The following is a 22,083-nucleotide window of genomic DNA, read 5'->3' as shown; positions in this document are numbered from 1 at the left end:
TTTAATTCTTTAAATTCTTTAATTTTGTTTTAATTTAATTTTACTTATTTTTAATAATCATTATTATTTATAATATATAAATAGTGTGATTTACTATATTAATGGCATTAATACATTTTATCATATAATATATAATATATAATATATAATATATAATATATAATATATAATATATAATATATAATATATAATATATAATATTAGGTTGTCCCCCCATGTTCCTCAAAATGATCATCTCGCTCCATGAGGATCAGCACAGGCAAGTCAGATATGGCAATGCACTTTCTGAGCCCTTTCTAATAACCAATGGTGTGAAACAAGGCTGCGTTCTCGCACCAACCCTATTCACAATCTTTTCCAGCAGGATGCTCCAAAGGGCCACAGCAGACCTCGAGGATCAGGATGGTATCCACATTCGATACCGTTCTGATGGAAGCCTTTTCAACCTAAGGCGACTGAAGGCCCACACCAAGACCTTAAACCATCTTGTCCGGGAGCTGCTTTATGCTGATGACGCCGCCCTCGTCGCTCACACAGAAGCAGCTCTGCAGCGTTTAACATCCTGCTTTGCTGAGGCTGCTGAGCTCTTTGGGCTGGAAGTCAGTTTAAAGAAGACAGAAGTTCTCCATCAACCTGCACCTCAGGAAGTCTTCCATCATCCCCACATCACCATTGGCCAATCAGAGCTCAAATCAGTCCAGCAGTTTAATTACCCAGGCAGCCTCATCTCCTCAGATGGTAAGATTGACAGGGAGATGGACAACAGGTTAGCAAAGGCATATAGTGCTTTTGGAAAGCTTCATAAAAGAGTTTGGCAAAATAAACACTTGAAGAAAAGTACCAAGATCAGTGTTTACAGAGCCATAGTGCTGTCTACTCTCTTATATGGATCTGAATCATGGGTCATCTACCGCCACCACCTGCGACTCCTGGAACGCTTCCATCAACGCTGTCTCCGAACAATCCTAAACATCCACTGGTCAGATGATGTGACCAATCCATCTGTTCTAGAACAAGCAGCAGTCACAAGTATTGAGGCCATGTTGCTGAGAACACAGCTGTGCTGGGCAGGGCACATCTCCAGGATGAAGGACCAACCCCCCCCTCCCTAAGATCGTGCTCTGTGGTGAACTTGCCACCAGCGGCCGCATGAAAGGAGCCCCAAAGAGGAGATACAAGGACTGCCTGAAACAACATCTCAGCCTTGGCCATATTGATCAACAGAACTGGTCTGCTCTGGCTTCCAATCGGGAGGCCTGGAGACAGACCATCTATAATGCTGCTGATGCCTTTGAGAACGCAGCAGGATCACCCTCGAGGAGAAAAGACAATGCAGAAAGAATCGTGCCCTGCAGAATTTACCACCTAAGGAGTCTTTCTGCTGTGCCTTTTGCAATCGGACGTGCCTGTCTCGTATTGGCCTTTTTAGCCACCAGCGCGCTTGTGACAAACATGGGTAGAGACCTTTCCCAAATCTTCGTCCGCGAAGCCCAGCCATGATATTTTATCGTATAATATATAATATTTATTACATATTTTATATTTTTATAATTATATAAAATATACATTACATATATCTTTATATAATTATATATAATTTAGTTATATAACTTTAATGATTTAATAATGTTACCTTTTAATAATTTTTATTGTTCTAATTTAATTCTGTTTTAATTTAATTCTTAATCTGGCTTTAATTCTGTTCCTGCTCCAAAGAGGCCGTGCAGCAGCTGCTGTAAATGAAGTGCCATGGCCTCTTCCAACGGCACATCCAATGGCTTAACTGCACAGACTGTGGGTATCCAGCCAAACTTCGGGATGTGGATCCATGTGGGACCTGCTCCTGGGATTCAGCTGGAATAGTGCTTCACTCCAGAGCAGCAGATCCTCCTGGAGACACTGGTGCTGAGAGGTGGAAATGGCTCAGTCAGGGAGCTTGTCCCCCTGGGTGATGTTGAGCCAGAGACTGAAACCCCAGCAGTGCTCTGCAGTTGCACTTGGAGGGAGGAGGTGGCAAAGGCTCCCACTCCAAAGCTCAGGGCTGTCAGCAAAGCCAAGCTTTCCCAACAGCCTGGGATCGACCCAGGGAGCTTTAGTGCCTTAGCAGCCTCTCCCAGCAGCCTCCTGGGGGGGCTGACAGCAGGATAAAATATTAATACTGACTGTAACTGCTGGTTTGCTGCCTAGAACAGGTACCAGAGTCAGCTGTGATCCGGAGGGGAATGCCAAGTCCATGGAGAACTGGCACTGGGGGCACTTTAACACAGAGGGACAGGTGCCTCAGGCCATGGATGTACCTCAGTGCAGAGCACAGGCCTCGGGGATAAAGAAGTGGGGTCAGTGCCTAAATCTGCTGTGGGCTGAGCCAAGCAATGCAAGGATTGTTTTCTCTGTGTGCTGACACCACATTTTCATCTGCAGCTGGAAAGGTGTCCAGCCAGGAGGTCATCCCGGGCAGAGGCTCTGTTCTCAGCTGTGTGGCCTTGAAGGAGTCTCATGCAGTAAGAAATGCAGGAAATGCAGCATAGGAATTTGAAGGGAAATAGCTGAGGGGGACAGCGAGGCAGTGGCTGTGCTTCCCCACGTTTCACCATTTCAAAAGGGGGAGAAAATCAAAGTAAAGCTCCCCAAACCAAGCACAAAGGTCACACTGGCTCCTCTGCAGACCTGGGATGAAGGGGACTCCAGATCAACCCTCCCTGCTCCTGAGCCAGCCCCAAAGCCCAGCCCCAAATCCCTGCCCCACAGCCCTGTCCCACAGCCCCAGATCCCTGCCCCAGAGCCAGCCCTTCCCCAGGGCAGGGAGCAAGGGATAGAACTGTGGTCTGGCACACACCATGGAACCAAGACATTCCCTGCTGACCCTCCATCTCCTGGAGTGAATCCCCTGCTTCCAGCAGATACATCTGTGTCTGGAGTCCCTGGGTGGGTTTAGGAAGGGGCTGGGCAGGGACCCTCAGGCTGGACCCTCAGGCTCACCCCTCTGCTCTCCCCACAACCACGTGGGCTGGCAGCACACACTGAGGATGTGAGAGATGGATCACAGCACACAAGACCACAATTCATAAAATAACATCTGGCCCTATGGGCATGTACTGTCTTCAGCAGCCCAGGCAGGGGTAGCAGCAAAAGTGCTGTCCTAAGGGTCCATAAAAACAGTTTGAGGGGTGCAAACCAAAATAGCTTGAGAAGTGAAAACAAGTAGGGTTTGGCTTCAGGGCTTTTGGGTTTTCCTCAGTCCTTTTCAGTGAGAACAGAGATGTTCATGCACTTGGCAGAGTGCATCTAAACCAGCAGCCATGAGGAGAAGAATAAAGAAACACGAGTTGTGATGCAGTCACCCCTCTGCTTGTCCTGGCTCCCTCTGCCAGCAGCTTCCCTGGGGCTTCTCTTCCAGCCCTGGGGCTGCCCAGAGGGGTCTCATCCCACAGACCCCACTGCAGGCACATGGGGATGGCTCTGTTACTGGTGATGGGTGATGCAGAGTTCCTCTTGCTCCCATGGGAGATGTGCAGGACTGAAGAGACCTGGAGACAGCCTGGACCTGGGCAGGGCTGTTAAGGAAACATCCCTGTCCCACCATCCAGGAGCACTCTGGAAGTCACTCCTGCACCACCTGAGCTGGGACCAAAGCCCCTTCACAGCTACACCCCCCACACTCAAGGTCAACCAGGCTTCCTCACCAGCTCCACCCCAGGTTTCCCAGAGCAGAGTCCCAGACATCCAGATCCTTAAAATAATTTTATCATGGTGTGAAAACTAAATAATAAAATCCCTGCTCGAGCTGGTGCCTCCAAGGAGGGACTCCGAAGAAAACCTCCAGAGGGGGACTGGGGGTGACAGGGGCTGGGGGGGTGACAGGGTCAGGGGAGTGACGGGGTCTGGGTCTGGGGGGTGACAAAATCCAGAGGGGTGACAGGGTCAGAGGAGGGGCAGGGTCTGGAGGGGTGACAAGATCTGGGGATCTAGGGGCCTGGGGGGGTGACAAAATCCAGAGGGGTGACAGGGTCTGGAGGAGTGACAAGATCTGGGAGAGTGACAAGGTCTGGGGGAGTGACAAAATCCAGGGGGGTGACAGGGTCTGGAGGAGTGATGTTGTCTGGAGGAGTGACAAAATCTGCAGGGGTGACAGGGTCTGGGGGGGTGACAGGGCCTGGGGCAGTGATGGGGTCCAGAGGGGTGACAGGGTCTTGGGGGTGGCAGGGTCTGGGGAGTGACAAAATCCAAAGAGATGACAGGGTCTGGCAGGGTGACAAAATCTAGGGGAGTGACAGGGTTTTGGGGGAGTAATGGGGTTCTGGTAAGTGACAAAGTCCGGAGGAGTGACAGGGGTTTGGGGGAGTGACATGGCCTAGGGGGAGGGTGACAGGGTGTGGGGGAGTGATAAAGTCTGGAGTGGTGCCAGTGTTTTGGGGGGTGCCAGTGTTTTGGGGGGTGCCAGGGTTTTGGGGGGTGCCAGGGTTTTGGGGGTGTCAGGGTTTTGAGGGCTGCCGAGGTTTTGGGGGGTGCCTGGTAGTGTTTTTGGGGGTGACTGACAGTTTTGGGGTGCCTGGCAGTGTTTTGGGGGTGCTGGCAGTGTTTTGGGGGTGCTGGCAGTGTTTTTGGGGGTGCTGGCAGTGTTAGTGTTTTGGGGGTGCTGGCAGTGTTTTTGGGGGTGCTGGCAGTGTTGTGTTTTGGGGGTGCTGGCAGTGTTTTGGGGGTGCTGGCAGTGTTTTGGGGGTGCTGGCAGTGTTTTGGGGTGCCATCCCCGCGGCCCCTCAGCCCCGCTCCCCTCTCCGTCTCCGGCGGCCGCTCCCTCAGGGCTCGCCTTTCCCGGCCCCGCTGTTTCCGGGCGAACCTTCGCCCCCGCGGCCTCTCATTGGCGGGCGGCGCGAGCCAGCCGTATCCCCATTGGCTGCGCGCCGGCGGGCGCGGCCAATCGCGGCCGCCGCCTCTCTCTCGGCGAGGGCAGATCCGCGTGGAGATCCGAGCGGGGTCACGTGGCGCGGGGGTGCGCGCGGCGGCCGCGAGGCCGCCGATTGGGTGGGGGCCAGGGCGGCGGCCAATGGGGGCGCGGGGCGGGGAGGGGCGGCCGTTAGGCCTGCGCGAGGGCAACCGCCCGAAGTCCCCTCAGGGCGGCCCCGCGCGGGGCGCGCGTCCGGAGAGCCATGGAGGTGAGGGAATGGGACAGGGAGACAGGGACAGCGACAGGGACAGGGACAGGGAACGGAAGGGGACGGGACGGGCTCTGCGGCTCCGCCCGTCACACACCCGCCGGAGCTGTCCCGGCTCCGCCCCCGCTGAGGGGACCCCGAAGCCCGGCCAGGATCGTGCCCGCCCCTCATCAGTGTCTGAGCCACGCCGCCCCCTCCGGGGTCGAGGCCCCGGCGCCCTGCCAGGCGTGTGAGACAGAGCTCAAGCCTGTGGGAAACCCCCCTCTCTGAGCGTTCTGAAAAACACCCATGTGGGGAAAATGGGGAGAAGTTTGGATTTGAGGGTGTCGCAGGGACCTGTAGACGAGGTGGTGGTGGGTGAAAGGTTGGATGTGATGGTCTCAGGGGTCTTTTCCAGCCTGGTTGAGTCTCTGATTCTGAGGGTTCTCCCGTGTTCTGTGGGGTCACAAAGCATGAGTGATGGGTGTGGCTGTGAACAAGGGGCCCTGAGGGGAAAACAAGGCCGGATGAGCCCAGGCCGTGGGCTGAGCCCAACACTGGCTCTGTGTGTTCGTGGGTTTGGAAAATGTGCCTCAAAAACACAGAAAACTACATAGTTGACTGTGTTGTGAATGAAGATCATGTTGTAGGTCACAGAGGTTTGGTGCATCCTCAGGGACCTGTGGAAGAAGGTGGTTTTAGAGTACAGAGCTTACTCGGAACACTTCAGAACCCTAACCCTGTGAAACCTTGACTTTTTCTGAATTTAATAATCATTCCAAATGAGCTGCTGTGGTAATGTGATGCCAATAACGTCACTTTTGTATTTGTTAGCTAGAGGGGTTCTTAGCCAGCCAGTGCAAGTTTCTGTAGTGTACCTCACCCTCTGGAGAAGGGAAGGAGACCCCTCAGTTTTTGTTTGTTCCCATTCCTTGCTCCTGCTGGCCCATGGTTTCTGGCTCTTGCAGGGGGTGATGGGCAGGGGGGTCTCTCAGGTGGGAGTTGTTTCTCCCATAGTTCCAGAAGGGAGCAGATTTCCACCACAGCTCCCAGTGTGTGTATTATAGCAAAGTTTTAGCTCATGACATGTGGAAATGCACCCCCCTGCCTGCAAGCCACGTAAACAATGTGACGGGAGCAGTGATGGAAGGACCAGAGGTGCCCAGGAATGTGTGGAAGGCTGAATGATGACTCTGCTACCGTTGGTCAAAGGGTTCCCTGCCCATGGCAAAGGGTTGGACTGGATGAGCTTTAAGGTCCCTTCCAACCCAAACCATTCCATGATTCCATGAGCATTCTCCTTCTCCTGTGGCTGATGTTCCTTTGTGGTGGCTCTGATGCTGGGAAGCTCAGCTTGTGCAAACAGGGAGAGTGCAGGTTTCCTCTTGATCTCTGAACACCTTTTGAATTTCTTGTGCTTTGGTGGGTTCAGCTCTTCTTTAAGAGTAAACATGGAAGTGTTTCACATCAATACATAGAGCTGATTCCTCGAAAACTCCGATGGAACAGAATCCACCGGTAAATAAAAGTGTCAAAGCAATTAACATTGGTTTGAAATCCACAGCTCTCAGCTCTGTGTACGGTTTGTATGGATAATGATGTCCCAGTGTATGCTGATGTCCCTGTGCCCTTTCCTGTCCTGCAGCCCAGCGTGGCGTTCCGAGGTGGCAGCCGCTGCTGGGGCAGCGCGGAAGCCGGCGGGAGGCCCACGGACGTGTTCGGCGCCGGAATGCCGGGCTCAGGCTCGCTCTATGGCTGCTACAAATCACAGGTCCAGTTGGCTCTGGGTTCTTCTTTGTGTCTCTGTGAGAGTTTGGGTTGCTTGTAAATGAAATAGGCAAAATGTGTTTCTAAAGCAGTTGCTTGTTCTGGTGAACGTAAATCACCGCGTTTGATTTAAGGGTGATAAACCTCCATGGCTGTAACGTTCACCAGAGGGGACAGTGGCTTTTCTGGTGCAGTCAGAGGTGGAGCAATAGGGTTTGTAGATTAGTATTTCACTGTGTTCTTTGTTTTTCTGTTGGCATAAACAGTTGTAGACAAAGTGAGGAGCAAAGTTTTAGGAAAACTGGGAAGTCCATAAGAAGAACCTTAGCTATTTCCACAGATATTTCTGTGGCACATGACAGGTGTGGAGTTCAAGTGTTCTTAGTCTGACCAGTAGAAAGTGCCAGGACAGTTAAAGAAATCAGATCTCTCTTGGAATTTTTGCCTTTAATAGCCATAAACTTACACTGAGGTAGAAGACTCAAATGAAAATTCATTCCCACCACCTTCAAGACCAGACCTGGTACTTAGTCCATCCAGGGTTTTGTGGTTTCACCCAGCAATTGGGCACCTTTTTGTGCTTACAGACATGGGGAACCCAGATGTGTGGCAGAGACGTGTGTCTGTGGTTAGGCAGAAAGCCTTATTGGGATGAAACCTGGCTTTGTGGGAGGCTTCCTGTTGCTGCCAGACTACTCTGCTCCACGAGGGAGCATATCATGTGTCTTTAACATTCAACCCTGCAAAAGCACCATTAATTAATTTTTTCACTTACTAAGAGCTAAGAAGGCCAATTGTGTTTAAACCAAACAGGCAAATACTCTTTTTCACCTAATCGGGAACCTTTCCTCAAGAAAAGAATTGGCTGTAAGTTTTCTTCAGTAGCTTAAATAACCTGTCATGATGGGGAGAAAGGAGATTTCTCCTGACCCCTGTCAGGGATCATCTGTTAGAAACAGGAGCAGATGTTTTAGGCTGACAGTGTTGACAATTTTAGGAACTCTCTAAACGCAGAAAATGAGTCAGGTTGAGAAGGGAGACATTGTTCATTCTGCACAGGGTGCAAGGTGGAATGTTTCCAAAAATGAAGCACACTGAGGAGTAAAAAGCGAGAGAATTTATACACTAAGGTTTACATAAACCTGCCTACCTAATCCAGAGCTCCTGCCTACCTAATGCAGAGTCCCTGAGCCTGCACAGCCTTAGGCAACACTTCATAGAATCAACGGAGTTGGAAAAGACCTCCGAGATCAAGTCCAACCCTTGATCCAACCCCGCCTGGATCTAGTGGTTCCCAGACCATGGCACTAAGTGCCACATCCAGCCTCATCTTAAAAGCCTCCAGGGATGGTGAATCCATCCCTTCCCTGGGCAGCCCATTCCAATGGCTGATTGCTCTCTGTAAAAAATTTCTTCCTAATATCCAACCTAAACCTCCCCTGGCACAACTTAAGACTGAACCCTCTTGTCCTACTGCTGCTTCCTGGGAGAGGAGACCAGCCCCCCCCCGGCTCCCCCCTCCTGTCAGGGAGTTGCAGAGAGTGAGGAGGTCTCCCCTGAGCCTTCTCCTCTCCAGGCTGAGCCCCCCCAGCTCCCTCAGCCTCTCCTCACAGCACTTGGGCTCCAGTCCCTTCCCCAGCCTCGTTGCTCTTCTCTGCACCTGCTCCAGCCCCTCCATGTCCTTCCTGAGCTGAGGGCCCAGAACTGGACACAGTACTCAAGGTGTGGCCTCACCAGCACTGAGTACAGGGGAAGGATCACTTCCCTGCTCCTGCTGCCACACTGTTCCTGAGCCAGGCCGGGATCCATTGGCCTTCTTGTCCCCCTGGGCACACTCTGGCTCCTGTTCAGCTTCCTACCAATCCACATTCCCAGCTCCCTTCCTGCCTGGCTGCTCTCCAGCCACTCTGTCCCAGCCTGGAACTGCAGGGGGTTGTTGTGGCCAAAGTGCAGGACCCGGCACTCGGCCTGGTTGAACCTCATCCCCTTGGAATCAGCCCATGGATCCAGCCTGTCCAGGTCCCTCTGCAGAGCCCTCCTGCCTTCCAGCAGATCAACACTCCCCCCCAGCTTGGTGTCATCTGTAAATTTGCTGATGGTTCACTCAATCCTCTCATACAGATCATTGATAAAGATTAAACAGAACTGGGCCCAACACCAATCCCTGTGGACACCACTGGTGACCGGATCCCACCTGGATGCAGCACCATTCCCACCACCCTCTGGGCCCGGCCCTCCAGCCAGTTCCTAACCCAGCACAGAGTGCCCCTGTCCAAGCCGTGGCTGCAGCTTTTCCAGGAGTGTGCCATGGGAGATGGTGTCCAAGGCTTTGCTGAAGTCCAGGTAGACACGTCCAGAGCCTTCCCCTCATCCACCACCTGAACATAAAAGGAAATCAGGTTGGTCAGACAGGACCTGCCCTTCCTGAACCAGTGCTGTGCCTGCCTGGGCCTCTTTGGGGCTCTCTGGAGGTGGTCTGGGGAGGTGCCCCCTCCTCAGTTTCAAGCCAGCTCAGCTCAGGACACACGGAAGCCAAGGCTGAGTGCCAGAGGTGTGAGCTGCAGCTCCAGGGCCACATCTTCTCAAACCATTGCCAAGCAGGACAGAAATACAAAAGCTTTCCATAAGCATTAAAGCAACAGCTGTTTAACACACCTGAGAACATGTGTTTGTATTCAGAAGAGGGGTTAAAGGTGAGAATGATGCCATCAGCTTCCATCTGCCACAGAGAGCAAAGGGAGGGACAGAGAATTCTGCTTAAAGATTCAGAGAATCCTACTTAAAGATACAGGTAATTCTGCTTATTTTTTGTGTTCCCAGTGTGTGGATCTTGGTTCTCATGTGCTGGTTCCTCCAAGAACCTGGTTATAACCGCATAGAACGACAAAATGACAGCTTGATGTGTTTAATACTAAATCAGTGCTTTTATTTACATTAAATGCAGAATGAAGAAAATGTGGAGTTACCTCAGACCTACAGCTCTTCCCTTTCAACATCAGAGTACTCTGCACCCATGGACCCTTCCCTCTTGTACCCCCCCTGGTCTACATGTGCAGATGACAGCAAGCAGCCCTCCGCTCCTCAGATTAACCTGAAGCCCAGGTAGTCATCCTCGGCAGGGAGTGTGTGTGTGTTGGTGGAGTAGAGGGATTAGATTTGTTTGTTTAATTTAACTTAGGAAATCCTTTGAATGAAGGAATTGTTTTAATTAATACCCACTTGGTTTTCAGGATTCAGCCCGAAAGGAACGATTATGGCAGTGAAACAGATTTATATGGACTCGTGTCAAACATCCTGGAAGAACAAGACAAACCACAGCCGTGCTTTGCTGAGGGGTGAGTGTGGTGCAGGTGCTGCTGCTGAGGTGTTCTCTGACAGGAACTCCCCTCCCTGATATCACTGTGCTCATTAATTGGCTTCACATCTGCTGCTGCCCAGACCTCGTGCTTCCCCTTCCTTCCCTTTCCTTCCAACGTTTCGCTTGGGATCCTTGCAGTCTTTTCTCCAGGCACTCAGATTGCGTGGCAGCTTCTGGCTCTCTGGTGTTTACAGAACTTGTTAATTGGCATTTTTAAAATAACGAGTGTTGTGGACATGCTGTATTCAAATAAATCCCTTGGATGTATGCCTTGGCCTCTTGTCTTTTAAATCAAGACTGAATTCAGGCTTGAGGTTTCTGTCTTAATTAATGTCAATTCACAGAAAGAATACACAAATCAGACTCCTTCACACTTTCCTGAAATGGCAGGGGAGAATTCCATGCAAAATGAATGTTTCTTGCAGTTCGTGCTACCTAAGCAATATTTGCATATCTAAATGTCAGGTTTATTTTGCCTATATTCCTGCACCAGGAGGGACAATTAGATAGACATAACCACATGACACAGAAGGATGCAGGTCCAGCATCCCCAAGATATTTTCAGAGTTTCCTGTCTTTTCCACATCTAAGAGGCAAGAGAGGGAACCCAACTCTCAGGTTCCCAATGCAGGCACTGCTTTTTCTTTCTGTCTTCCCAAACAATTCCAGGGATTTCTATATGTGGCTGGAATTAGGGAAAACTTCAGAGAGTCAATCTTGGTCATGAGATAACTCAGTAATTCCTTTGCTTTGGTCAGGCAGGGCTGGAATTCTGTTTTCAGTACTCCCAGATTTGGCCTGCAGTGACTTCCAGGCACAATTTCCCTTTTACTTAGTCTGTTTACAGTTTTCCTTGTCAGTGAGGGATAGATTGTCCTGGTTGATTCCTGGTGATTGGTGGAAGGAGGGGAAGTGTGCTGAGATGCTGCCCCTGGCTCTACCTGCAGGAAGCAGTGCAGGCCAGTGTAAGGCACAAGTGAGGTGAGAGAGAAGCTTTCTCTGGAGTGCTGGGACATGGCTTGGGAAGGCTGAGGGCAGTTTGGTTACCTGAACTTGGTGCTGAACCAGGAGGATTTCGGTGGGGATGGACAGTAACTCTCCTGACAGCACTGATGGACCCTGATTTGGTCTGTACACATCTCTTGCAGCTTAAAGGTGTGGCCATAGCTCCTGAGCTGTGGGGGTGGGTTTTCACAAGGCAGAATCAGTTTTCTCAGCTGGGTGAGGGAAACTGGAGAGGACAGGAATGGGTGAAAGTTGAAGTCAGACATCTTGGAACAATTAGGGAGGAACTGGGTTCTTAAGCCTCCTTTTGTGTTTGGGAATGAAGAGCAGCACCACGGGGTGGACTCTAACTGTGCATTTCTTGTTTCCCAAGGAGTTGCCCTCCCACCCTGAAGTCGGTATGGCCAGTGAATGCGAGCAGAATGGACCACCACGACCTGCTGGCAGAAAGCAGGCGTGCTGCAGCTGTCCCACAGCAGGGCTTCTACAGCAGTGAGTCTGTCCCTGCTGCTGACAAGCAGTTCCTGGCCAGTGCCAGCCTGGTGTCCCAGCAGAAAGCAGACGACTGTTACCGCGGCTTTGCCGGCGTGGAGCTGGAAGAGCAGAGCCTGTACCCTCCCAGGGGTGAGCGGGCCAACATGCAGAGTAACGAGGGTGTGAAGACAACTCCTGTGTATCAGAACTACCCCTACCTGAAAAACACCTTTTTACCCCAGGCTGGGTACTCAGAAGCAATCAAAGACTCAGGAGCTGATGCTTATTCTTACGGAAGGGAGAAGATGTGTCCCAAGGGAGCAGACGCACAGGTGCACCCAAAGCGGGCAGAAACATTCCTTCCACAGTGTCACAGATACAGTGAAAGCACAGATTATAGCAGATACACTGAATATTCTCATGCTGGTAAGGCAAAGCCCAACAAGAGCACCAGTTGTAGCCTCCAAGAAAATAGAAAGGTGGTAAATGGAACCCCCGAGGCACCATCTCTGGATGCAGAGCCCTATGCTAAATTATTTCAAGTTAAATCAGGAACTCAGAAAAAATTTGAAGATACAATTTCAGATCAGCATGACTTTACATTTCCCAAGTCTGTAGGACTTGTATCAGAAAAACAGTTTGCAAACGAACCTTCCTTCAGCACTGATTTTGGGCAAAAAATTGAATATGGACTAAAGTCTTTTGCAGCTTGTCCAGGGAATAATGGTATGGAAAAGCAGCAGTTTTCCAAGGCCGATCTTCAGAATCCTGAATTCTATAAATCACTCTCACTGTTGCCCAATGCAGCAGTGCCTTCAGCAGGCTCTAGTGCGAGGCCAGCGTGGATGAACATCCAAACCAAACCCGCTGCTTCCAGCCCCTTCCAGAATCCAAGTCCTTTGTTGAAAGTGAATAATCAGTCACCTGCATTTCCAAAAAGCTCCAGTCATTCTAATGATGTTTTTCAGTTGCCATCTTCAAATTTGCCTTTAAATTGTAATTTACTTCACAAGTACTGTCAAGACAACCCATTTCTCTCCGGCCTCGACTTGGGTTACAGTGCTGCGGAACGAGCTCGGGCGGCTGCGTGTGTGGAAGCCCTGGTTAGGGGTGGAGAAGAGAACCTCATCGAGTACCTCAGTGAGAAGAAGCTGAAGCAGCCAAATGGATTCTGTGACAGTTACTTGGCTCAGCAGTTTGGGATCATTGACAATCTGAACAAACAGCGTTTCCAGCTGAAGCCGCAGAGCGAGCACTGTGACCTGGAAGGACAGAACCAGGCAGATGGGGTGTTGCAAGACATGTACCAAGAGCTCTTGGAGTCTCAGGGGCAGCTTCATCTCAGGGCAGGGAGCGGGGACAGCAATGCCATCAATCCTGGCAGCAGCATGCAGGCTCCAGGCATTCCCAGCTGCGTGGTGGGAGACTTCAGGCGGAACCGGCAGCTGGGTTCTGGCACGTTCCCTGTGAGATCCGCTCACCTCCTGGGCCATTCCGTGGTGCCTCTGGTGGAGCCTCACACCTTGTTCTCCCAAGATGACCTCAAACGCCTCTATCCCTGTTTCACAGACAAGATGTACAGTGACAGTGCTCTCTCTGGTTTCGTGTCAGCATTTGGATTTCAGAAGCAAGTGAAGAACCGCAGTGGCCCTGCCAGCGAGCTGCACGTGAGGCTGGAGGAGTGCTATGAGCAGTGGAGAGCTTTGGAGAAGGAAAGGAAGAAGGTAAAAAATCCCAAACTAAATTAACATCACAGATTTGATGTAGATGTCATCCTGCTTAGTGCAGTCGCAGGTGGTTGTGCTGTTGGGAGTTGAAATGTTTAACGGGGCTTCAAAGTTACAAGTTTGCTTCCCTGTATGTTTGGGACTGAAAAGGGAGGGTGTGGAGGTTTGTAGCCTGCTGGGAGCGTAACTAACATTGTATGGAACGTTGCACTTAAAGCAGGAATTCAGGGGCTTTTCCAGTCTCAGGGTTGGGGCTGGGGAAGGCGTGTCCATGAGTAACAAAGATATGTTACACCTGATTTATTAATACAGTAAATACAGTTTCTTTCCATTCGATTTCTTAGGTGCTACAATGAGTTCTCACCTTCTGTTTCCCTGAAGGTTTAAATCTAAGGTGTTTGTGAAGGGGCTCTTTTTTTCCCCCAGAAACAGAAGCTGAAGAAAGAGTCATTCAGTTGAAACCCTTGAACTAAAAGGCTCAGGTAGTGCTGTGTGAAGCCCTGCTAAAAGCAATTGCCCTTTTTGGTCAGCAGCAGTAGGAAAACTTGTCCTCATTTCACCAGTTGGATGGGATTTGAATTTCAGTACATGGGACTGTCTGTGGGGGAAGCTGGGCCAAATGTTACCTGGCAGTAGTGGGGCCTTGGGGAGCTCTCCTGTGCCAGCCCCCCAAAGAAACCTAATTTCAAGGGGATGTAACACAGGGGGGTTTTGCTGAAGTGGTTCCTGAGAAAAGCCAATGGTTGTTTTGAATAGAGGGGCTGGGGGAGAGTGAGCCCAGCTTGAGGAGGGGAGATGATGTCTGGGGTGCATGGAAAAGTGCAGGGGAGGAGCAGTTGGCATGTGCATGGCCAGGGGATGGTGGGGAAAATTCAGCTGCAGTTTTGGCATAGAACCACCAGATGGTTTGGGTTGGAAAGGACCTTAAAGCCCATCCAGTGCCACCCCCTGCCGTGGGCAGGGACACCTTCCACCAGCCCAGGTTGCTCCAAGCCCTCTCCAACCTGGCCTTGGACACTTCCAGGACTGGGACAGCCACAGCTTCTCTGGGCAACCTGTGCCAGGGCCTCCCCACCCTCACAGGGAATATTTTTTCTAATCTAAACCTACTCTCTCTCAGTGTGAAGCCATCGCCCCTTGTCTTGGCACTCCATGCTCTTGTAAATAGTGAACCACTATGAAACCACCCAAGAAATGCAATTTTAAAGCAGATTTAGCTAATTAGATGTTGTGATGGATGTTTCAGAGTGACATAACAAGGGAGTCAGAGAGACTGACATTTGAAGCCTTGCAATCAGGTTTCAGAGTAATTTTCTGATGGTTTGGGTTGGAAGAGACCTTAAAGGCCATCCAGTTCCACCACCCTGCCCTGGTCAGGGACACCTTCCACTAGACCAGGGTGCTCAGAAAAAAAATCTTTCTGCAGTTTAAGTAATCTTTACAAAATTAGGTAAATTGCTGACTGAGACAGTTTTAATTTATGTGTGAGATCCACATCTGTTTGGTCATTTTTTTTCCCTGTAATTCTGACTTGCCTCCATTTTATTTCCAGGCAAAACCAGTACAGGCTGTAGTCAGAGTGAGCAGACATAGCACTGCTGGAACACGGTGTGTTGGCATGATTGCTTTAGTTGCACTGCTTTGAGTAAAGCAGTTGTTCACTTAAAGCAGGTGATTGTCTCACCAAAGGGTTAAATCCCAAATGCCTGAATCCTCATTATCTCCTTTAAAAAAATCCAAAACCCTGAGGGGAAGAAATGGAATATCTGATATTTTTTCTTGTTTCTGTAATAAAGCACATGCTGCACGTACATTCTGAGGGAGTTGTTCTTTTGTTTTCCTGCAGACTGAATCAGCTCTTGCTAAGAATTTCCAAGGGAAAAAGGTTTCCAGTACTAACAACATTCCAATTCCAAGACTGACATCAAATCCATCAAGAGTCGATCGCTTAATTGTGGATCAGCTACGGGAACAAGCCAGAGTGAGTTGTAGGACTAAAAAAAAAATTATCGAACTTATCCTACAGAACTTAGAGTACAGTGTGAGATAGGCAAGATGATCAGAGCAGCTTTTCCCAAAATAGCTTTGTTCTGTGCAGGGAATAACATTTCAGCAGATCCTGCTGGAGTTTCTGCAGCTCCAGGATCCCTGTGCTGTTACCAGGGAGCCTCGGAGGGCTGAGGCTCAGGGTTACATCCCCACGTGCCCAGAGGATGTGGGTTCTGCTGCAAGAGCTGCACGTGGTGCCAGCACCCAGCCCTGGAGCCTGTGCCTGCACAGCTCTCAGATGTGCTGCATTCTCAGAGCTCAGCAGGGAGGTGTTCACTGTGGATTTGTAGGCACTGGGTTGGAGGAGGTATTTGTGGGGGAAAGCAAGTTTAATTAATGTTTGAAAGACTTTGATATATATTTGCTTGAGATTCTGTTATTTTTTAATGCAGAATGGTTATTTGATGCAATTTCAGCCTGAATTTCTCTATTAGTTTACTGCTTAATCCAGAGAGCCATAACCTGTAGGGCAAGTGTGACTGGGGTCTGCTGAGCTGCAGTGGCTCTGTGCAGCCCTGGGGAGGCAGCAGCTGGCAGGGTTCTGCAGGGAATGAGCACAAACCCTGAGCTGCCAGCAGGGTGCTGAGGGGCTGCTGTGCCCCTCCTGAGGCCCAGAGCCAGAGCCAGGGTGCTGGTGCTGCAGGAGAAGAAGCAGAGACAAGAGCTGTCCCTGCCAGGGGCTGTGGGCTGAAAGGGTTCTGGGAAATGCTGGATTTGGAGGCAGCAGGGGTGAGCAGCAGGATGTCCTACCGGCCTCACACAGGTGGAATAATCCACGGGGCTGTGTCTGCTCACAGTCAGGGGTGTTCACCCAGCAGGGAGAGCACAGGCAAAGACCTTTAAAACTCCATCTCAAAAGAACAGGGTTGAGAAGGTTCCACATTTAGAAGGCTTGCCTGTCCTTGCCCTGGTACCTTAAACCTGCCTCTAAAACAGGACTCCCTCCTCTGTAGCCATTTGAGAAACCAAACTTCAGGGTATAGAATCTCAAATTCTTGTTAGCAACTGTTGGCAACTGAGAAGTAGTTTTAAGGATGCTCAAAAGCATAGTGGGGCTATTGAACCTGGGTTCTAACATCAGACAGCTCAGTGATGGTCAGAGAGGAACAAAAGTTGGAGTGGAAGCTGAGTCTCAATCTGGGATTAACTCTTCGTGGTGTGGAGCATCCAGTTAAATTCTCTTGGAGATCACACCCTTTACTTTGGTTACTTTAGGCAATCAAGTGTAGCCATGGCCCAAGGAATATTACCACTTGGGGATTTTTAGTCTTACCTCTTTCTGCAAAGCACTGACCAGGTTCTCAGTGCTCTGGGAACGTGGCTGAGCAGTCACTCACCATGGGGAAACCCAGTGATGTGACTGGTGTAGGATAAACAAGACAGCAAAGATGCAGATTTTCAGTGGAGCAAAGAAACCTGAATGTTTGTGCTCAGCTCCTTTAGTGCTGAGAGTTCATCCCAAAAGCCAGCCCACACGTGTGGTTCCACAGCAGCCTTCCCTTTCCCAGTCCAGCTGCCCTGCACAGCACAAGGGGATCACCCAGGAATTGCAGCAGTGCTGCAGGAAGGGAGGACCCCAGTGCTCTGGATTCAGGGAAATGCATGTTGTCATGGAACCACCTCCTGTTCCAGGGATGTCTCAAAGCTGCACAGATCTGTATTAACCAGTGGGCTGGGGGTCCTCGTGTGGGGGTATTGTAGCCTTGCTGTTGTGCTGCAGCTTCAGGTTTGGAGATGAACAAATCCAGGGTAAGAACTTAAAATTGCTTCAGCTATAACTTTATGAACTGTTTCAAAGGAAAATAATGGTTATCATTAACCTCGTCTTTAATTAGTGAGTTTCCTGGTAAGTGTAGGTGAGCACGGTGTGACCTCCTGTAACGTGTGCACTGTCGGTCAGGTTGTGACCTTACTGGGGAAGATGGAGCGTCTTCGCAGTTCCCCCCTCCATGCCAACATCTCCACTGCTCTGGACAAACACCTGGAGTCCATCCATGTGGTGCAGGCCCGGAGAAAGGATGAGATTGTGAACCCTTCCAACCGGCAGCGGCACGGCCCGCCCCGCTGCCAGGACGAGAGAGGTGAGCTGGGCTGGTGTGCGTTTGGAAGGTACCTGGGAAGTTGTGCACATGGTGCAAGGCTGTAAAAAATAAGGGAGGGGGATTGTATTCAAGTTTTAGTTTATTTTTCAGTGTTGGAGCTTTGCCAAAGGCAGACTGGGTGGGGTTTGGATGAGGATTTGAGGGGACACTGAAACTGGGGTTTAGAGATAAATGGGTTAAATCACTTTAGAGTGTGTTTATTCAGTTAATGAACTAGCAAGGAGTAGAAATTAGTGGGTTTTTTTGGTAACACACTCCGGGTTTGGAGATGATATTAAGCTATTGCCTCTTTTTTCTCCCTGTCCCTCATATTCCTGTTCCCAGCAACCCTTCAGCTCTGCCTTTGTGTAGAACTTCCCTAGTATTTCCATGCTGAATCTGCCCAAAGAGACAGAGATGGCCTTGGGTTACAGATGGATTTCCTCTTCAAGTTTGTTCTGTCATAGACTGGCATAAATATAAATCATATTTTGGACGGATACACAAAAATACATTGGTCAGAATGTTTTCATTCTTAATGGTATCCAAAATAAGCCAAATACTCAGCCTAATCTCTCACTAGTGCACAGGCAGAGTGGCAGGTTCCCTTGTCCTGTAGGTGGGAGTCAGGATAAATTCCTGCTCCCTGACCTCCTGCCTTGTGTCAGAAGCTGTCTGACATTTTTGAGTCCTCTGATCTCTTCTGCCTTCCTTTCCACGTCTGAACTACAGGGATTATTTTACTTCTTTGGAGTGTCCCACCATGCAGTTCTGTCATTCCCAAGTTTACCTCAAAAGATAAATCACAGCAGTTTTTTTTCAGCTGTTCACCATCATTCTTGTTTCTGTTTACCTTGACTGAAGATTATGGAACTTGTTAAGGTGAAAGGTGGTTTTTTTGGGTGTTGAAGCCCTTGAAAATAATTGACTCTGGCTTTACCTGGCACTACCAGATCTGTGAGCTCTTTGGAACAGGATAGTATGGGAAAGAGTTGGAGTAGGGAGGAGAGGGAGCCTGGGGCAGCAGTTGGAGAGGATTTTTCAAACAGTAAATTATTGAATGCAGTAACTGTATTTGCTGTGTGTCTGGGAAAGCCTCGAGGGAACTTTGGCAGAGCTTTCTTGTTAATGGTTTTGATTTGTTTGGGAGCAGGTCTTCCCTGGCCCAGCCCTGTTCCCACAGCACCTTTCTCTTCCATCTATCATGGAATTACAGGATGGTTTGGGTGGGAAGGGATCTTAAATCCCATCCCATTCCACCCCCTGCCATGGGCAGGGACACCTTCCACTTGACCAGGTTGCTCCAAGCCCCGTCCAACCTGGCCTTGGACACTTGCAGGGCTGAGACAGCCACAGCTTCTCTGGGCAACCTGGGCCAGAATAACGGGACCACTGCCCACGTGGCCCTTTACAGCACTGGGATACAACACCCATTTACAGAACGTGACCTGTCTGCTTCACCCAGTGCTCCAAACAAGCTGCTCCTTCCCCTGTCACAGAGATTTCTTGGCAGGGCAGGTGGAGGACCCGCCTGTGCCCCGAGTGTGTGTGTGCACAGAGCACCCCAGCCCTGGTGTGCAGGGCAGCGGGAGGGGCTGCAGCACCCTCAGCACTCAAACCACAGAAATTCAGGTGCAGTCTTACACACCTGTACAGAGCCAGGCAAGGTCAGAGCTCGGAGGGCCCGAGGTGTGGGCTGAGGGAGCCCCAGCAGGGTGGCAGCACTAAAGGGCCGTTTCCCCCGCAGTGGTGCTGGCTCTGGCCGTGGCACTCCGAGCGCTGTGCCAGGCCACGCGCAAGGTCCGGACCGTGCTGTGGTGCGCCTTCCAGATGACCCTGCCCAAACCCTCCGCTGGAAAACGGGCCCGGGACAGAGTCCCCCAGGAGCTGGCACCGCCTGAGGAGAAGCGACTGGAAAGCGCGGCAGGCGCGGCCCCGGCCCCGCGGGGGCTGAGGGAGGTGGGCACAGAGGGAGCCCCCGCGCCCTGCACAGACCTGCTGCGCGGGGTGTACGAGAGAGGGGACGCCAGCGCCTCCTAATCTCTGATTCCTTTTGGTTGCTTCAAAGTTTCAACTGCTAAGGTTCGTATTTAAAACTGTATCTTGACGAGAAGTGGGATTTGCCTTAAGGGCTCTCAGGTTAAGCTGTTAACAGGCAGGGTCAGATTGTTGTAAAGCCAAACTGGTGAATGTTAACTTAAAAAAATAATCACACTAATTCATTAACAGCCAAGATATTATTTATCTCCTGCGGGTGAACCCTGGTGTCCAACTCTCCCGATAACTTTTTAGTTTTGCTTTTGGAAATAAGTTTTTAAATAATGGTTCTTAGAGACTGTGGCGTGATGGGGTGTGAGACTGGTGTCAGATCACATTGTAATGTATTACAGTTTCCTTATCGAACTAAAACCTGGAAACAGGAGGAAAAAAGGCTAAGAATACCCAATATTCATGTCAAATTAGATATTTAAAATACAAATATTTATGAACTTGAGATTTTAGAATCTATGTTTGGGAAAGGAGATATGCACCAGGTTCCACTAAATTACCAATTATTGCTGTGTGAAACCATGAATGTAGTGAATGTGTTCGGATATTTGGGCATGCTCTTGGGAACAAAGGAACCTCTGTTTTAAAGTATTTAAGCTTAATCAAACTACGACAGGCACACAGGATTGTCCTGCAGAGCTGTGCAGCAGCTGCAATAATGAGCGTTGTTTTTAATGAATTTAAATTTGGAAGAGGTAGCGCAAAGTTCTGAAACTTGGGTTTTCTTGAAGTTAGTCTTTCACTAGTTTGGTTTGAAATTTGATTGTCGGCTTTTAGACTTCTTTGTTCCCCTCTGCCTTTGGGCAGCTCCCAGCACCGGTGCTTCCTGCAGCTCAGTCTGTAGGAACAGGAGTGGCTGATTCACCGTGTGCTCGAGGAGGAGGAGGATCCACCCTTGGGACATCGTGGGGTAAAGTCACTGAGCTGTCTGTGCCTGGACAGCCTGGTACTGCCAGGGCTCTGTTCTTCCTGTGCTGGGAATGCTGGTGGGCAGAAGGGGTGATGGCATCATATAAATTGCCACTGGATGATGTGACAGAAGCGACTGCGGAAGGCTCAGCAGAAGGTGGGTGAGCGTGTGATCACTGCAATGACCAGAAGCGCTGCCGGGGTGAGTGTTTTGGGGCAGAACAAGCACAACTTCATAGCAGTCACTGCACTGGGGTTTGTTCAGTTTAACCCAGGCTGTGTTGATGTTAAAGCAAAACTGACTGTACTGGCTGGAGTCGTCTGTAGGAAATAAATTCACTTTTGCTGAAGAGCTTTTGTTCTGTCAGTGTGTTCCCAGGCCGGGTTCCTCAAGCCTGAGCTGCTACTGGAGGTGAAACCTTCAGTCCTTTATGGAAGTGTGTTTAGGGGGATAAAGCAAAGGGGATGCTGAAATCATGGAGAGAGCCGTACCCATTCCGAGGGAAACGCCAAAGGGAGCCAGAGTGGGGAATTTCCTTTCCCTGCAAGTGTCTCAATGTCTCCCAGCTTTGCATTGCCAGGGAAAGCTGATGCAGCAATTCCAGCATCTGCACTGGGATTCTTAGGAGTGAGTCCAGAATATTCCTGCTCTATAAATAACTCCCATGTGTTGGTGCCAGCCATGCACTGCTGACTGTCCTGGATGGGCACCAGTGGAGCAGCAGCGCTCCGAGCTCCAGAGGCTGAGTCGGTGCCTGCCCGGGAGCCCAAACTGCTGGTGTGGGAAGGGGGGACCACTCTGGGGGGCAGAGGGGACAACAGCCCAGGGGGGCAGGGAGAGGCAGCCCTGCAGCCTCACATGCTGGGAAGCATCAGCTCACTTGGGATTCCCAACGCCACCGGCTGCTGCCATGGTGCTGCTCCTGGCTGCAGTGCCCCAGGACAGGGCTAGAAGCTGAAGGGCTGGACCTCCCCTTGCTCCTGATCCCTGTCCCTGACAGGGCCTTTCCTAACAGCAGAACGAGGCCTTGGCCAGCCGGACACACCAGCCCAGCCCAGCCCAGCCCGTGCCCGGCTGAGGGTGCAGGGGACAGCGGTACCTGCAGAGGGGACTGCTGGGCTGTGGGAGCCTGTTCCCACCGTGTGTGTGACTGTGCCCTTCTTGCATCCATGCAGACCCGATGGAATGTGCACACGTGTATCCTGTTCCTGGCCTCAGTGCTCCTCTCATGGGGAGGTGGACTCTGCTCCTCCTCACAACCAAGAGTCTCAAGAGGCCGTGAGAGGCTCAGCTGTGCAGTGTCCCTGCAGGTGGGCAGCTCCAGCCCTGGGCTGGTGTTTTCCTTGGAAGCCAAGGGCTGGGCAGGTCAGTGCCAGGTGGCAGAGCTCTGGGTGCCCAGCTCCAGAACGTCTGCTGGCAAGGGCGGGCAGCTGCTGCTGCCAGGGCAAGTGAGCTGCCAGCCCGGGCCACCAACAGCGGCTGAGCCCCGCGGGCGGGCAGAGCCTTGGCCCAGGGCTTGTGCTCCACGTTC

General features: G+C 50.8%; 1 protein-coding gene across 2 annotated transcripts; it reads left to right on the top strand.

The window, feature by feature from the left end:
• The first annotated feature begins 5,104 nt into the window (after nt 1–5,104).
• MEIOC (meiosis specific with coiled-coil domain) lies at nt 5,105–20,901 on the top strand. 2 transcript variants are annotated; one of them, XM_027711952.2, is made up of 8 exons: nt 5,105–5,153; nt 6,778–6,903; nt 9,844–10,001; nt 10,130–10,234; nt 11,636–13,460; nt 15,310–15,444; nt 17,413–17,593; nt 19,341–20,901. In XM_027711952.2, the coding sequence occupies exons 1-8, from the start codon at nt 5,148–5,150 to the stop codon at nt 19,631–19,633; spliced, it is 2,829 nt and encodes a 942-aa protein (XP_027567753.1). In that variant the 5' UTR covers nt 5,105–5,147; the 3' UTR covers nt 19,634–20,901. The 2 variants fall into 2 exon arrangements, with proteins under 2 accessions (XP_027567753.1, XP_027567755.1); XM_027711954.2 differs by lacking the exon at nt 19,341–20,901 and adding an exon at nt 17,939–18,812.
• Nucleotides 20,902–22,083: the final 1,182 nt, after the last annotated feature.

The sequence above is a fragment of the Pipra filicauda genome, unplaced genomic scaffold (assembly GCF_003945595.2).
Source record: "Pipra filicauda isolate LSUMZ 115617 unplaced genomic scaffold, ASM394559v2 scaffold336_size1087642_pilon, whole genome shotgun sequence".
Lineage (NCBI taxonomy): Eukaryota > Metazoa > Chordata > Aves > Passeriformes > Pipridae > Pipra > Pipra filicauda.
Note: the sequence above shows the minus strand (reverse complement) of the source record. Positions and strands in the feature narration are given on the sequence as shown.